This window comes from Heteronotia binoei, chromosome 19 (assembly GCF_032191835.1).
Source record: "Heteronotia binoei isolate CCM8104 ecotype False Entrance Well chromosome 19, APGP_CSIRO_Hbin_v1, whole genome shotgun sequence".
NCBI classification, from domain to species: domain Eukaryota; kingdom Metazoa; phylum Chordata; class Lepidosauria; order Squamata; family Gekkonidae; genus Heteronotia; species Heteronotia binoei.
Window position 1 is genome coordinate 29,177,781 of NC_083241.1, and position 17,890 is coordinate 29,195,670.

Here is a 17,890-nt window from a genome sequence, read left to right on the forward strand (position 1 = left end):
AAAAATTGGCCAGCTTTTAGCTAGTTTCTTAGCAAAGTCTACAAACGCAAGCTGTGATATCTAGAGCGTGGCTATCAAGCTCAAGTGCATTTTAAGACCAGAATTAACATTCCATGTCATTGCACACATAAGGAAAGAGTACTTTTGAGCATGCACAGAGTTCATTATAAGGGGATCTCCTTCTCCTTGACCTCAGCCCCACAAATATCATTTGTCTCCCTTGATTTATGACATCTGGCTTTGTTATATGCTGTTGCCTTGAGGGGGGGGGTCACTATTGGTAGGGCTTCTATTTGTTGCTAAATGCATGGACTTTTAGAACCATGCAGCCCGCTTTTCTTCATAGCTTAAATTGTAGTATGGCAAGCTAAGTAGCAGCAACATGCACTGCAGTCTTGTGGGATCCAGTCACTCGTTACCTCCACATTGCAACTGCAGGTGGGGTAAAATGTGGGTCAGCAAACCTATTGCCTTTGTGTAGCAGCAAGGTTGTCGTACATGTTGCCTCACAGCTGCTGTCCTTGGTACCTCATTCAGAAGAGCTGGCAGCATTAGGCAGAAGGCACAATGAGTGAAACAGAATATGGTATATTTTAATGTTGGGGCGGGGGAATCAGGCAAATTAAATCACTTTCTAGTGTTTTATGCCACATGTGATAAGTAGGCTTTTAAGAATGTTTTTTGTTTCTTAATTGTACTGTTTCATTAGAGCTGTAAAAGAATGTGCACAGTTGAACTTCCAATCTACAGCACACAGTGTCTTTTTGGTTCTCCATATAAATCTAGTCATGAGCTGTGCCAGCTTGCAGGTGTTAAATCTTTCACGATTTTAAGGCCAGCCATACATCACAAAGAGGGAGCTTGCTGTAGCAGCAGAACCCTCCTTCTGCTGTCTCACCTCATGCAGTTTTGAACTGGTTGGGATTGGAGTTCTTACGAGCAATCAATTTTTAAAACGCTATCAGCATTGCAAAAAAAATTAATTTGTAAGATTCAGTATCGTATTTATTAAAATTAAATATAAGCCAATAGTGAAATAAGAAAACCAGATTCAAGAGATGGCATTTCTGTGCAACAGAACCAAAAGAATTTGCCCCTTTTGAATGCTGATTTTTGAGTTTGACAGGTGCGTTTAATGACGGTGGGTTTTATTCACAGAAACTAATATTTCTGCCTAAGATTGCAAATTAAACATGAATATTGCCTGAAGCATTTCTGCTGTATTCTGTCTTTATTACTTCCTTCTTCTCTTGCATTCTGTTACTAAAACTCATAATTCAAAAGTGAACCTAGGAAATCTGTATCCTGGAGCCACTTCTAGGTACCTGAGTACTGACATTTTCTATTTTGACAGGCTTTTGGGAATGCGAAGACAGCACACAACAACAACTCTAGTCGCTTTGGCAAGTTTATTCAAGTGAATTACCAGGAGACGGGCACTGTGCGTGGGTAAGTGGTGAGCAATTGCTGAAGGGCCTGTGTTGGCATATGCACACGCCTGATAGGAATGTGAAATAGGGATGGGCACAAACCTTCCCGTGATCCTAAATTCACAGCTAAAATCACCCAGGTCGTGAGCTGAGGTCCACATGATCTCACCTCAGCAACCCTCCCATGATTCTGCACATGGTTTTTGGAAATTCATTCATCTCATGGTGGGATATATCTGCAGTGACATGCTGGCAGCAATATATTACTATCATCAAAGCAATGGGGGGTGGACGTCTGCAGCCCTGGAAGCACCAATAGTGGTCCTCCAAAGCTCAAGAGGCAGAGCTGTCTGCCTATAAGAGAGCTCCCATTCTGCTCTGTGAGAGCAGAATGATATATGCCCCCAGCTCACATAGAGCCATTGTTTTCCATTGGCAGCAGGTGCACTGTGTGTGTTACTTAGAGGCAGAGACGGAGGAAAGGGAACTGAAAGTCATTCCTCCTGTGAACAGTGTGGTTGGGGGTGTTGGGTGCTGGTGCGACGGGCTGCACTTTTAAGAAGCTCAGAAGTGCTGAAGGACTGAAAGGTTCATTCTTCACAGAAGCCAGAGAGCCTTGAGTGACAGGCTGTTCTGATTGGTTAGCATCAGCTGAGCAGAGGAAGACTCCTGAACTGCATGCTGAGGAGAGATTCAGTCAGATTGCTTTAAGGTAGTTTAGGGAGTAATTCCAAGCAGATCTACACAAGGCCCATGTTATATAGGACTTACTCCCAGGAAAGTGCTTTTAGGACTGTGCTACAAGATGCTTGCACAACATCAAATCCAGATGGCTTTAAGAGATTTCTCTTGCCAATAAGAGAGCTCCCATTCTGTTCTGTGGGAACAGAATGATATATATACCCCAGCTCACAAGCAGCCATTGTTGTTTTCTGTAGGCAGGAGGCATGCAGTGTGTACTTTAGAGGTAGAGACAAAGAGGGAAGAGAACTGGCTGTGATTTCCCCAGAGAGCACCTTCCTTAAGACACCTGCTTTTGGGGAGGGGGGACTGTAAGTCACACCCCCCCCTAAATCCAATCCTCACCAAACGTGGAGGGCAGTTAGAGGAGAGTCAGCAGGAGACTGGCTGCGAGTTTGGCATCTCTAGCTCACAGGAGGGCTGTTGTATCACATCATGAACCTCACAAAACGAACCGGTTCAGTAAACAGGAAGGTCCATGAAGGTTTGCAGTTCATGTGGCCTCACGAACTGAAATGAGTCTTCCATTTTCCCGGACTCTGCCCATCCTTAACATGAAATGTCCCATGTAAATCAGGTACTGAGGAATATCTAGGAAAGGGGTAGGGGAAACCTTTGATTGTCAACAGGTATCTTTGGTTAAGGAAGCTTTCTTTTCTCAGTTACAGTTCTTTGCCCTTTCAGTTTAATCAAAGAGAAACTGCTGAGGCCTGTTCTTTTTATTGATTGGTATAAGAAATTGTTGAGCACACCCTATTTAGAATTCAAAAGGAATCTTTCCCTGGATTTCATTTGGCTTTGAATCAAGTGGGGGGGGGGGGATGTAACGTTCACTGCTGCTTGAATCCAGGGCAAGTGCTTTTCCAAATTTGCTAGAATCTTATGAAACTAAGCGACACAGCACCAGCATGAGCGATTTGTCTTCAACCCAAATTATTTTGCATGCTTATAAAACTGAATTCTAGTCTTTTAGTCTTCGAGTTGGAAATCTGTTCTACATGGAAGCTGTTACTTCTCAGGATTCCCTTGTAACACACACACAGCTGTCTGGCTGCCTGACCTCTTTGAGAGCCTGAAAACATTAAGCCTGTGAAAGCTGGGAAGCCTCTCTTCTTCCTGCATCATTAACCAGGACTGCAGCTCTTCCTTGTTTCTGAATGGCTTTGTCTAGTCTGACAGACGTGCTACAGCTGAAACCATCTGGAATCTTCCGGTTGTGTTTCATTATCTAGTAAAAGCTCCGCCATTTTAAGGAAGGCTATAAGAAGGTTCATTTCTTCTGTGTTTTTGATTCCTTTAAAAGTTGGGTGCTGTTTTTCCCTGTCAGTAATTTCTCATACATCACCATAATTGTTTACTAGGCAAGCAGCTCTCAGTTTTGACAGTGCATGCCAGTCCATGTCATGTTCCTTATGTAGTTGAGAAGGAAGGAGTCTTGCAGTCCGACAGGATGTAAATATCCCGTTGTTGATGGATACATCCTCTGTTTGGGAGAGTTGTATGCACCAGCACTTGTTTGTTGTTACATCCAGGGCTGCCAACACTGAAATGTTCAGGCCTCCAAATATATTCATTGAGAAAGCATTAGCATGTGAAGAAGATGGCTCCACAGATGTTTATCTGAGGCTACCAAGAATAACTGTGGTGCCCTAATAAAGATTTCCAAGATTGGAGGGCACACCAGACATTTGTTTCTTGGGCACAGAATTTGAGTCTTGTTACATCTGGAAGAAAACCACATGAGCAAAGCAGAACAAAGCTCTATTTTTTTTTTAAGGGAAGGGTCTCTCCCTTATTGGAAAAACTTTCTGTGCATTCCAGCAATGTCTGCTTCTGTGGTGACTTCTATCCTGTTTCGCAGGTTGGAGGCAGGTCCCAGGTCCCAGCAGGTCTCACAGCAATGGTTCTAGGGTTACAGTCTAAAGTCAGAAGTTCAGGGTCAGGCCACATAATCCAGAGTCACAATCCAAAAGCAGGCTGAGGTCAAGTAGCAGAGTTCCAAGAGCTAAGCAAGGGAGGCAGGTGATTGGATTATCAGCAAGGTTGCAGTCAATTTGTCCCCCTCTGCAGCCTCTCTGCAGCCTTATATAGGAAGTTTCCCTACAGATGCCACTAGGTCCCATGTTAGGCTCATCCCCACAAACTGAGTCAGTTCATCTACTCAAAAGGAGTACTGGGACCCAGATCTTGTGGTGACATCAGTCTCTCCTAGTATTTCCTTAGCAGGGGGAGGCCCATGCTGCCAGGTGCACACACCTCAGCCCCAGCCCTTTGTCTCCTCTGCTCCTGGGATGCTTTGGGAGACCTTGGGAGGTCTGGTTGTGGGTGGGTCCATGCTGGGGCCTCCAATGCTTTGATTGGCTCAGAGGGCAGTAGCAGTGCTGGCTTCACCTCATTGGGAGGCTCTGGCAAAGTGTGACTTTGGGGGCAGGTTGTTCTCCTCCCTTGGGTACTCATCTTCTCATGCCAAACTAGGGCAGTCTGTAATGTCTCAGGAAATGGGATGCTAAATCCATTTTGGTGGTGGAAAGTGCTGTCAAGACACAGATGATTTATGGTGACCCCATAGGGATTTCAAGGCAAGAGACAGTCAGAGGTGGTTGCCATTGCCTGCCTCTTCATAGCAACTCTGGAGTTCCTTGGTGGTCTCCCATCCAACTACTGACCAGGGCCAACCCTGATCTGACAAGATAGGACTAGCCTGGACCATCCTACTAATGATGAACTCCTGCCCTTGACCAGTTGACATCAAGCCAAAATGAAATCCAAATAAGTATCATTAGCTAAGGGCAAAGTCACCATTGTCTAAGTAGCAGCACAGGTTTTGAGAGTGCCTGTTGAGATTGTCTCGTGAACTTTTGGTGATTACTGTGGGTTTGTCCCACACATAGAACAGGCTGCTTGCTGTTTGTACCATTTTTTTGGGGGGGGGGGTTAATATATGGGAATGGAAGCACTGTATCAATCTAGGATTATAGGATCCTAAGTTTTGTTTATGCACTGATGGTAGTTTCTTCTTGGTTACCACAGAAGCCATGAAGGCTAACAAAATGGTTCACTTTGCACAGTGTTACCATAGTATGTCTGTTATTTGGGAAGAGATAGATTGCAGTTGGCAGATTGAACACAAGGAAGAGAACAGCATGGGTGAGCAGAACACCCTGAGACTGCATATAAATATAGATATTTTCCTGAAAATAGATCAGAAAAGAGCATGTGCATCATTGCTGTAATTTCCTGAATTCCACAAGTAATAAGAAACATTAGTGAAATGGGGCAAGCTAATTTTTCAGAGCCCCAGTTTCTTTTCTTCTTTAAAGTTGTAGAAAAGCGAGCTTTATATTTGGGCTGCTAACTTGGCAGAAAACAAGGTACCTCATGGCTAATATTACGTAGGCCTTGAGGTCTGCAGCTTGTATATCTGACAAGGTTATAAATGTTATTAAATACTAAAAGCCTCCTCTAATAATAGATATGTCATATGTATACATTTTTTCTCACAGCTGAGATGAATCAGAATATACTCAGTGCTGAACCTCAGTCTAAATGATTATTTAAATTCTTTTGTTTAATTTCCCAATTAAAATGCAAGGAGTTATCAGAATAGTGGCAGCTAGTGGGATCTGTCTGTCAGATTCAAAGAGCCTCTTTATTTGCATTGAAACAAGTGTGAGTCCTCACAGTGTGTTCGCTACCTTCTTCCCATGTTTGGGGAAGGGATCATAACCCTCTGAAATTCTCACCCCAAACAGAATCTGTGGGAGCAAATTAACAAATGGAAACCTGAGTTAAAAATGTTTTCCACTTTTGGAAACTATACTAAGAATTACGTTCAAAAGTAGCCAGTTCTGCCAGCTCCTGAGTATTGTTCACTTTCTTGCTCGTTTTTCTCTTTTTGAGCATAAAAGGAGATCTTAAAAGACCAAGGGGGTTGGACTGTTTTTCTTCCAAAGGAAATCTAAAGAATTTGGGCTGCCTTAATCTAAAAACAAGACCACGTAAGGGGTTTAGAAAATGAAGAACCATGCCGAAGGAGCAAATAGAGACGCAGCATATGAAATCACTGCCTTTATTTCTTTGCCCTGGTGCTTGTCAGTGCTTTTGCAGAACAAGGAGTGGATGAGAACAGCACGTTATCTGCTGCTAGGTAACTGAATTAGCAGTTTAAATGATGAAGCACTATTGGAAGATTTCTGACTGCCACACAACCTGAGATCCAATTCTCAGGTGGTTTTAGTGTGCGGAGGAATCAGGTTAATGTAGTCCTGTCATATTTGGATTTGTTTCTAAATTCGTCCATTGGCTGTCACTCAGGAAGCTGGATGTTTCGACATCTGTATTCAATATTTTGTATCTGATTGAAACCTTAAGGTAACCAGAAGATATCAAACATCTTCTGTCTGAAAATTGTCTTCTGCATCCATTTCTCTGCAAACATAGACTTTGTATGTGCACAAGGCCTCTCTCCACTCCAGTCACAGAGCTGTGCGTACAGTGGATTGTAAAAAATAAATTGGTTCTTGGTTCTTTTCATACAATACTCTGCAAAGCAATGTACCTTTTCTCCCCTTTTTCCTGTAGGGCTTACGTTGAAAAGTATCTACTGGAAAAATCTAGGCTAGTCTATCAGGAACATAATGAGAGGTGAGTAATGGATGAAGTAATAAGCATAAAGTATTTGGGGAAATAAAGAAAAGCAAACCAAAATAATAATTACAAATGTTAATGCATGGTATTCATATGCTGTGCGCGCGTGTATTCTGTTTTTTTGAAAACATATGAGGTTAGATAATCGTTTGTCATTGTTACTGACAGTAGCTCCTGCCCTAGATCTGAACTTGTTCATACATCACTATTCTAGATTCTCTTGACATTTAGTAGCTCACCCATATGTTTTGCTTCCATGAATAAAGTCATGTTGGAACAAGGAAGTCCTTGGATTCCATAGGTCAGCATCAGAATCAGGAATCTTAGCTCTGGAAGGCAGATGACTCACGAGTTCTCTCTCTGGGGTGGAGGACATTTTGGTGGGTGATTCCCACCCTTTGTTCAGCAAGGCAGGAACAACTTCTTTCTTCTACCTGTCTCCTTGGTGGGAGTCACCCATCCCTCCAGTTCTTTTCCTTCCTTGATAAGGGAGAGAACTTAGAATAGGCTGTGTCTCACTTATTACTGTATAAATGTCTTCCTTTTTATTTTTCCCTGCTTTTGCTTCTATTTCTATTATGTGGCTTCTACTTTTCTGTGACCTTCCCTGTTGTTCTTATTCTACACTCATGTGTTTACAAAGACAGAAGCAATCTAATCATTCAGTCAGCAAGAGTAAGAGTTGACTACGGCAGCCATTTTCTTAGTGGCTCAGCTGGCCAGGAGTTCAAAGCATGTCTTTTGACCACTTCAAATGGAGCTTCCTCTTAGAGGGAGAATCTGAAGCCCCCCCTCCTAAAAACAGTTTGTAGTTTAAATACCGATGAGACCACGGCAAACCCAACCAGGAACTGTCCTGAAAGCCAGCTCTGAGACAAGGGGAAATGAAAACCAAAAGTATGCCAAAATGAGGTGCATTCCTCCCTACCAGCTGAAGACATCGCGGCCATGTCTGGAGAGGATCATGCCAACCAACTGGGAGAAGACTGCGGCGTGGTCTACCCCACATCCATTAGCCATAAAAAGGTTGCAGAATTGGGAGGAAAACATACAAGTTGCACTTCAGAGCAAGAAGCAGCAGCATCCGGATCCACTCCCAACAGAGATACAGTGGGTCTCCTTGTGAGTAATGCACAAGAATTGGGAGACTCAATGTTTTCCCCTGGATTATTAGCCCTTCTAAGACAAAACATGCAGGAAAAGATCACAAACTTGTGTCAGGGTAGAGATGAAAGGCACAAATCTTGTTCCTCCCCCTCTTCTAGTCATTTTCCTCACAGGCAGAGAAAGCCCTACTTGGCCCAGTAAGACAGCTAGGAAGGAAGATGATACCAAAGAAGGAGAGATGACTCTCGGTGGGAACAAGATATGTATTCAGATAGTGAAGGAAAGGGAAGAAGAGGAATTTCAGATGAGGAGGAGGATGAAGTACTTCAAGTTTATTAAACTAAGGCACTTCAGAATGGAGACCCTCAGGTCCATCACAGAGTCATTGCAGTCAGAGGAATATCTCACTTAAATAGGTCTGATGGAAGCATAACTCCACCTTCCGATCTTTGCTGGACACAAAAGATTTCTCTGCTTCTGTGTTGGGGGATCCCATCTGCAGTTCAGAGCCCTTCCATTCGACCTCTCAACAACTCAAGAGGGTTTTCACGAGGATCTTAATAAACCCAGTTGTGAAGGGAGTACGTCTACCCTTATCTCGGTGACTTGTTAATCAGATCAGGTTCAACAACCAAATCACTTCAAGTCACAGAAGCTGTGATCAGATGTTTACAGGAATATGAGTTCAACTTTCAGAAAAGCTCCTTAATACCCATACAGAGGTTAAAACATCTTGATGTCATATTGGGCACAACACACAGTTATCTTTTCCTAACCAAAATAAAGGCAAAGAAGATGAAGGAGATGTCTCAAGGGCTCATCACTAAAACTCTCATGAAACTGATGGGCCTACTGATTTAAAGTATTGGCACTGTTCAGTGTGGTCAATCACACAGGAGACCATTACAGCAACTCCTGAGACCGTTCCAGTTACAACTTAGGAACAAGGAAGATTTTTCTATCCAAGTTCCACTGAAAGTGAAGACCTATCTTGTCTGGTGCGCAAGAATACCCAAGGAAAAACATTCTGCATTCCGAGGATGAGATAGATATTCACAGACGCCAGTGTCTCTGGATGGGGAGCAATACTAGAACTATCACCAGTATAGTCCAACAGTGAGACAAAACTACCCATCAACTTCTTGGAGCTTCGGGCAAGCCACCTAGCCATGCTGCACTTCAGCTCACAAATACTAGGCCAACATGTACTAATCAGAACATACAATGTATCAGCCAAAACGTATCTCAACAGGGAGGATACAGATCTTCAGTGCTCCACAGGGAAACAATCCAAATCTTAGTGTGGGCAGAAAAGAACCTAGCATCGAGTGATACAAGGGATCGATGAATATCCAGGCAGATTGACTCAACCCATAGACCATTCAGGAGGGGGAATGGTCCTTGAAGAAGGAACTGTTCCAGCTGATTACAGCACAACTCGTTCATCCTCTGATGGTTCTCTTTACGTCACTGACCAACCATCAAGGGAGCAGGTTCTTCACCAGATTTTACCATCCCAAAGTCAAATCAAACAATGCCTTGACATCACAGTGGCCAAACTGTCTACTATATGCCTATCTAGCCACTCTGGTTCTTCCAAAAATGATCAGAAAGGTATGGAAGTAGAAGGCAGAGATCATCGTAGTAGCACTGTATTGGTCTCAAAGTCCATGGTCTTCCATCCTTCAGGAGCTGTCAATCTATCCACCACTAATAACTCCAGTATGATACAGCAAGGCCCAGTATGATATCCACACCCTCAGTGGCTACATTTAACTGCCTGGAGATTGAGTGGAACAACTTACTATGACTAGGCTGTGGCAGAACCAGCCTGCTCTGGCCTGCAGGCCCTGTTCTACCCTGCCCTCTTAGGGGTTCCTACTTGCTGGAGAGCCGTTTCTTTCTCACTAGTGTAGCTGCTATCACCACCTGCCCTTTTCCAAGGAATTGCCCACCAGGAGGGATGGGACTCCCAGCTTCCCTTTCAAGTTATGCAGCCTTGCCTTTAAGTCTCCCGCTGTGCAGTGCCTGGCCACTGTGGGAACAGAGTAATGCCTTGGGTGTCATTGGGGGGAATAGCTACTTGCCAACTCCCCTTAGAGCCCCTTTTAAATTAGTATGTCTGAAACAGTGTAGGTCTGTGTGGTAGAGAGAACCACTCCCAGCATCAAAAGTTGCAAAGTATTAATTTAAAAAATGTTTTTAAGCATACCTTTAGCATAACACCAGATTGAGCAAGGAAAACAAAAGAAAATTGGTAAAAATGCAAATCGTCTCTCCATGCATATCCTACTAACTGTTAAAATAGGACAGACTTTTTAAGTTTAGCTAATTACAAATCTCTACAGAGTCTCAGTTACCTTGACAATCTCTCACAGTCTGTAGGCAAGCACAATCAATATAGCTGCCTCCTTGCAGAACCCAGCTTACAGTTCTTTGAACTGCAGCATCCCCCCCCCCCCAAAAAAAGAGGGCTATTTCCTGTTGGAAGGAGGATCTATCATCTGTGTTTTCCTCTTCCACTTCACCTGGTCAGGCCAGATCAGAGAAGCATTTTTTACAGTCCACTCCTGGAGATTATTCCTGGGCTGTTGTAGCCTAAAGCCATCTAAACTCTATTCCCTGCCTGGAGAAGTGGGGGGGAGGGAAGGCTTGACCATTGCTTTGTCTAAACCCATTTGTGTTTCTTAAGAGGTGATCCTGGAAAGCCATTAATGGATTTCCTCTTCCCCAGCCAGTTCTCTGCCTAGAAGGAATAAGAGTAAAAACTTCTAAAATACCAAGTGGAAGTTTGCTGCTTGCCAACCTCCAAGGAGAAAATGCATTTAATCGCAAGGGTATTCTTTGGAAGTGATGGATACCTTACTAGCATCTAAAAGGCAATCCACTAATAGATCCAGAAGGCATCTGGATCAAGGCGGCTCAGCGGTGCTGATGCTGTTAGACCTATCGGCAGCGTTCGATACGGTCGACCATCGGCTTCTGGCGTGCCGCCTTGCCGACGCGGGGATTCAGGGGCTGGCCTTGCAATGGCTTTCCTCTTTCCTTGACGGTCGGGGACAAAGGGTGGCGATTGGGGAAGAGCTGTCCCAGAGACACACGCTCGATTGCGGAGTGCCTCAAGGGGCGGTACTTTCCCCGATGTTATTCAACATCTATATGCGCCCCCTTGCCCAGATTGCCCGAAGGTATGGGCTGGGTTGTCATCAGTATGCTGATGACACCCAGCTCTGTCTGCTCATGGACGGCCGGACGGCCTGCCTGTGCCCCAGAAAATCTGGACCGGGCGTTACAGGCAGTGGCTAGGTGGCTTAGGCTGAGCGGGCTGAAGCTGAACCCGGCGAAGACAGAGGTCCTTTGCTTGGGTCGTTGTGGCCCGAGAAGGGAAATCCCCCTGCCAGTTTTTGACGGCGCGCCGTTGATAGCGGCAAGCAGGGTCAAAAGTTTGGGGGTACTTTTGGAGCCTTCACTGACAATGGAGGCTCAGATAGCAGCCACTGCCAAGTCCTCATTCTTTCATCTTAGGCGGGCGAAGCAGTTGGCCCGCTTCCTGGAACGCGACGACCTAGCAACAGTGATTCATGCTACGGTCACCTCGAGGTTGGACTACTGTAATGCCCTCTACATGGGGCTACCCTTGTGCCGGACCCAGAAATTGCAGTTAGTGCAGAATGCCGCTGCCCGGCTGCTATTAGGGCTCCCAAGATGGGAGCACATTCGGTCGGGGCTTCGGGATCTGCACTGGCTGCCAATAACATTCCGAGTCCAGTACAAGGTGTTGGTCATTACCTTTAAAGCCCTATATGGCCTAGGACCTGCCTACCTTAGGGACCGTCTCTCCCCACACGTTCCCCAGAGAGTACTACGATCGGGTTCACAAAACCTGTTAGTAATCCCCGGGCCAAAGGAGGCCCGCCTGAAATCCACCAGGGATCGGGCCTTCTCGGTAACAGCGCCTTACTGGTGGAACCAGCTGCCGGAAGAGGTATGGCCCTGCGGGACCTAGGGCAGTTCCGCAGGGCCTGTAAGACAGCCCTCTTCCGGCAGGCCTATAACAACTAACTGACATTGAGAATATCTTCTGGATGGAACTAAAAATGACATTGAGAACATCTTCTGGATGGAACTAGAAATGCATCTACAGACCGCTGGTTTTTATTCTTATTTTTATGTCTTATTAATTATGGTTTTAACTTTATTATGTAAATGTTTTTAAGCTGAATCTATGTGAATTATAATGTTGTAAGCCGCCCTGAGCCACTTCGGTGGGAAGGGCGGGATATAAGTCTAAATATAAATAAATAAATAAATAAATAAGTTATAACACACCTTGGAAGGCCTTTGCTAGGTGGTGCAGGAGAAAAAGCGACAGCTCCTTGAAACCAAAGATTGCAATCATCCTATCCTTTCTGCAAGATGGTCATGCCAACAGCCTCAAGGCTTCCATACTAAGACATCAGGTTGCAGCTCTGTTGATTGTGTTCTAGAGTACTAGTCTATCCAGAGACCCACATACTTGACAGTTTCTTAAGGCCGCTGCCTTTTCAGTTTTTTGGACCACCCTTCATCACTTATGCAGTGCTCAGGATGATTTACAACACTTTGAGTCAATGCAATGTAAAACAGTGTAAAAAGACCCACTGAAGGTACATAAATTTCCAACATGAAAACTACACACCATACTGTCAGCTCTTCTTAAGCATCCATTCAAACTGGTTAAAGAGATTCCTCTTCAATTGCTGAGGATGAAAATCTTGTTCCTTATAGCAGTTACTTCAGCAAGAAGAGTTGAACGGGGAGCAATGTTGATCAACCCTGAATTGTGCACCTTCCATAAGGACAAAATGGTCATACAGACAGATCCTACATTCAGACCAAAGATGAATCTGACCTTCCACAGATCTCAAGAGATTTCCCTTCCATGCTTTTTGCCCAAATCCCATCCATCTCAAGGAGAAACTATAGCATACATTGGATATAAAATGTGTACTAAAAGCCTTCGTTTGTAGAACATATTAGAATGGATTCCTTGTTCATTTTGATCTCTCCACCTAATAAATGAAGGAAGATGTCAAAGTTGGCCATCAGCAGCACTCTGAAAGCTTGCATCATTGAAGAATATAAAGCTCAAAGATTAAGCATACCGGTGAGGATTGCTGCTCGTTCAGAGGGAGAATGGACCATTGGATACTTACCATGAAGGATCCTTCTCCTCTCCACCTTGTCCTACTGTACCATCCTGCTGCACTGATTTGCTGTATTGTCCTGCTACACCATCTTATCATATTGTTCTGCTGGACTATTCTGTTGTACTGAATATTGTAATTGGGTTTTTTTTATTATTATGCTGCTGTGATGTTATTGTGATTTTATTATTTATGTTATACTCTGCCCTGAGCCCCAGTGGGGGAATGGGTGGAATATAAATAAACAAATAATAATAAGAACAACAATAATGGTGATGATGATGTCATTGTCACTCTTCATTCTTCACTTTTTTGCACAGCAAGGTCACTTCCTGTCCTATAGTTCATGTTCTTTCTGTTATTCACCTTTCTCCTTATATTTCCAGAGTGTTAATTCTGTCTTAGTTTAGGAGTTAATTGCTTTTGGAGTTATCAGAACTGAAGGGATGAGTGACTTCCATCAAGGAGACAGGAAGTAGAAAGAAGTTGTTCCTGCCTCCCTGAACATAAGGTGGGACTCACCCACCAAGATGTCCTTAATGCCAATAAAGGTCTACTAAGAACTAAAAAGAACACCAAGATGTCATCCTTTCCTCAGAGGAGAAGGTCCCTTCATAACCCATTCTCTTGCCCTGATGTGTGAATGGATTGGTCGTGTCAGCTGTTAAATGTGTACGAGAGCCAGGAAAACAGCACACTCACTGGTCACAAAGGGTGCTTGCTTTGTTTTCATTGGGCCTTGAGGTTTTACATGGTGGCCCTGTGAAGATGGAGAGTTTCTTCTCAAGGTCTTTATAAACCCAGGATTCAAGTAGAATGCAACTAAAGCTTCTGTTGCAATGAGCCCAGGATAACTTCTTCCTTTTCAGGACATGATGCTTGGCCACAATTGTGGTCTCTTAAGAAGTCATCTTTATATAAGCATGATGATTTCACCATTGTACATGGTTCTGATTTTATTGCTTTGCACCTTGTGTACGCATCCAACACTGTAGTTAGTGACTAAGAAAAGCAATGCAGGAATAGTGTTTTCAGGGGTGGCCAACGGTAGCTCTCCAGATGTTTTTTGCCTACAACTCCTATCAGCCCCAGCCATTGGCCATGCTGGCTGGGGCTGATGGGAGTTGTAGGCAAAAAACATCTGGAGAGCTACCGTTGGCCACCCCTGGTTAATTTAAAATTTATGTGATCCTAGGGTAAAAATAAGCAGTTTGTTTTCCTTCATGCTGATTGCTTGGTCTTGGTGATATGTCCACAAAAAGCTACTAGCCACAAAACAGTCTGCTAAGTTGTCCACCCACACTTGTTTTTGACTTACTGACAGCCTGAGTAGGGTGGGGAATAAAAAAAAACTGATAGAGAGAGAAGAGAGCACTAACGCCTACGGTTTCGAGAAGGTTCCCTGCCCTGCTGCCTGGAGACAGCTCTTAAGGTGAGTAGGCAAATGGTTATTTACAAGTCTCAGAGAGAGACTCCAAGAAGTTAAATCTGTTGGTCAAAAGGAACCGCATGTCTCCAAGCGAATTCAATAACATACCATTTTCTGTCAAATTTGGTATTAGTCCATCATATTTCATTTAGCTAGGTGGATCTCCATTATTCTGAATGACATCCAAGTTAAAAGAGAAACTAGGTTTCTGTTGAAAGATTGCTCTCAGGTTTTAAATCTTTATTTCACTCCAGGATATAATCTACGATAAGGCACTTGGAACACACACACACTCTCTTTTATAAGGTCTTCCCTAACATTTGTCTTGAATCTGCACTTTTCAGCGGCTTAGGAAGCCAAACAAAATTTTAACTAGAGACAACGCCCTGTTTATGACATCATAGTTAAACTGTGCATTTCATGGTATGGAGGCAAATTGTGGCTTGTGGCGAAGTCCAAATTGGGCAAAATCTTGAGAATTGGTGCATATAAGCAAACATTCAATTTGGCCAAACTGTTTCTGCCTAGTAGGATCAAATCTTTGCCTTTGCTCATTGGCATTATATCTTTTGTGTTCTTCAGTAGCGGTGTTTCCTGTTAACACCATTTGTTTGTTTGTTTCCAGGAACTACCACGTTTTTTATTACCTTCTGGCCGGTGCAAGTGAAGAAGAAAGATCAGCTTTTCACCTTAAGCAGCCTGATGAATATCATTATCTCAATCAGGTGGGGGATGTATGAGCAGCTTTGTAGAGTGTTTGTAGAGTCTCTGGAGCAGTGAGCTCCTCATTCCTGGTGGTGCTACGTAAATCATTGTCTGCTGTCTGCTGATAGATTTCACATCAGGCTGAGTTCATAGGTGTTAGTAATGTAACTAAGAAAGGCAACGTGTTTGGTAGTTTTCACCTTAAGTGGACTGCAGGAAAGAAATAACCCTGTTTTGGGTGGCCATTTATTTCCTAAGAACATTAACTTTCATTTCCCAGTCAAATAAACATTAACCGCTAATCTCTTCGTTCTGGAAAATTGTGTTCATGCTGATATTCCCACTCAAGAATAGACATATCAGCTGATAACATCTTGCATGTTTTTATAATCCTTCTGACTGACGGCATGATATCTTTTGTACCTTTCACATAAGAAGTCTAACTAAAACTTAAGCGTCCATTAATCCCAGTTGTATGCCAATAATTGAGACCTTGTTATGGGGCTCTTACAGCTAGACTAGATACTTCACAACATTTATATAATTTGATCCCTGGAGGCCGCAAGGGTTCCTGATGCAACAGGGCACAGGTGGCAGGAACAGTTGCTATGGCTGGGCCTTCTTTGCGTTACATTGAAATTGCCAGCCACAGTGACTCAGTACTGAACCCTAAACCCAGTGTCGGTCTAGAAAAGTACACTGCAAGTTGTGTTAGTGGCGGGTATCCTTGCTGAGGGTTTCTCTTCTAAGCACTGAAATATGTTATCGGGAAAGAGTTCTTTGCTCTAACTGGAGGTAGCTGATACATTTCCCTGGGCTTCAGTGCATCTCAATGAATGTTCTATCTATATTATAGAAACTGGAAATTCCAGTTTTTATCAGCAAATATTAAACACTGAGCCTACAGCAGAGTGGCAGGTCAGTGGCTTGCTGTAGGATTTGCTGGTGAATGTAGGTGATAGTGGCTGCGTCTGTTGTGGCGTGGCACTATATAACATCTGCTGAACTATTCTGAAACGCTGCAAACCTTAAATTTTACTGCAAGCAGGGCTTTTTCTGTAGCAGGAACTCCTTTGCATATTAGGTCACATCCCCTTGATGTAGCCAATCCTCCAAGAGCTTACAGGGCTCTTAGTACAGGGCCTACTGTAAGCTTCAGGAGGATTGGCTACATCAGGGGTGTGTGGCCTAATATGCAAAGAAGTTCCTGCTATAAAAAAAGTCCTGACTGCAAGCATCCAGTTATACATGTTTACTGTAGATGTCTTAGTGTGGTTTCAGAGCAATTGGTTTTGAAACTGAGAAAAACCCAACTTTTATAACTTGGCTATCATCTTTGTTTAAAAGGTATGACTCAGAAGGTTTCAGAATGGCCACTGGACATGTCTTGGGAGAGAAGGAAACAATAGATGTCTTAAATGTGTATTTTTATTAAAACTAACATTATAGTTACCCCCCAAAATTACCAAAATTAGCATTATATTTACAAAAATCAGATTAATTTAAATTTTGATTATGGGCTCAGTTTATACTAGAATTCATTGACTGCAACTACCCTTTGTTAAGGCTTCTAAGTTTAATTATAAGTGGATAACTGGTTTTGGGAAGGCTTCTCTTGACACAAGATGAAATAGCTTAAGATATGCATTCTCATATCAGTTCACATAAGGTGAAGAGAAGCTTAGCTGTCAGTGCTTTTTACTTAATGTTTTTTTTTAAATGCTTCAATGTTGTTCTCATATTAACATAAAATAAGTGCATTGTGTTCCTGTCTGTAAAAGTGGGAAGAGAGGGTTGTGTGGGACTTTGGGACGCTACTCACCCAGTCTGCCTTGCTTTCAGATGACAAAGAAACCCCCCAGACAGAGCTGGGATGACTGTTACTATGACTCTGAGCCGGTCAGTACAAGTCCATCCATCCATCTGGGTTGCTGGTGATAGGCCTTTCACAAACTTTGGTCCAGGCTCTGGGCAAATACAAGACCAGTTTGTTTTGACTGAGAGCCACACTAAAATGAGCTTTGCTTGGATAGTGTGTGGGGATGTTCCCTTTTAATTTTGAATGGAGTTAACTTTTGATCATGTTAAGTGGAAGTCAGGTGACTATTATGGATCTAGGACATTGCAAATAAAAAAAATTCCATGTATATGATATGTACATGTTGAAATAATATATTTTCACTTTTGAAGTCATGTTCTTCAGTCTTGTTGAGAAGATGGGCAAGAATTTTTTGCCTGTAGTAACTACTTTAAGGAGTATCTGATACAGTATATCTTTTTAAAAACCATTGCATTATGGAAGGCAGTTAATCCATTCAGTACTCAAATGGTCTAACTAGCTTTTATGAACTGTATTTTGGGGGATTTTCTGTTGGACTGTTTTGATCTGAATGCAGATAGTTCAGCTAAAAGACTAGCAGCAAAGTTGCCTGAATGGAAATAGTTTATCAAATTGGTTCAAATGGCCGTAAAAGGGAAAGCGTTTTCCTTCTTGGGGGAAGTCAGGTGGTTAAGTTCAGATTTAAAAATCAGCTTTGGTTAGTCTTCATACCATTCTATTTTTACCCTTTTAGAAGGCATGATGATTCTAATTGCATGTTAACAATTCTAACTTTGATTGACTCTTCCCATTAATATGATCCAGA

General features: G+C 43.1%; 1 protein-coding gene across 11 annotated transcripts in view; it reads left to right on the forward strand.

Annotated features, from left to right (window-relative positions):
• MYO9A (myosin IXA) overlaps positions 1 to 17,890 on the forward strand; it is a 215,298-nt gene that overhangs the window by 76,227 nt on the left and 121,181 nt on the right. For 10 of the 11 annotated variants that reach the window (XM_060260402.1, XM_060260406.1, XM_060260403.1 and 7 more), the window contains exons 3-6: positions 1,355 to 1,449; positions 6,753 to 6,815; positions 15,166 to 15,265; positions 17,088 to 17,144. In XM_060260402.1, the coding sequence (XP_060116385.1) occupies positions 1,355 to 1,449; positions 6,753 to 6,815; positions 15,166 to 15,265; positions 17,088 to 17,144 (315 nt within the window). The remainder of the gene's footprint in view (positions 1 to 1,354; positions 1,450 to 6,752; positions 6,816 to 15,165; positions 15,266 to 17,087; positions 17,145 to 17,890) is intronic. The other variant, XM_060260408.1, reaches the window with a different exon arrangement.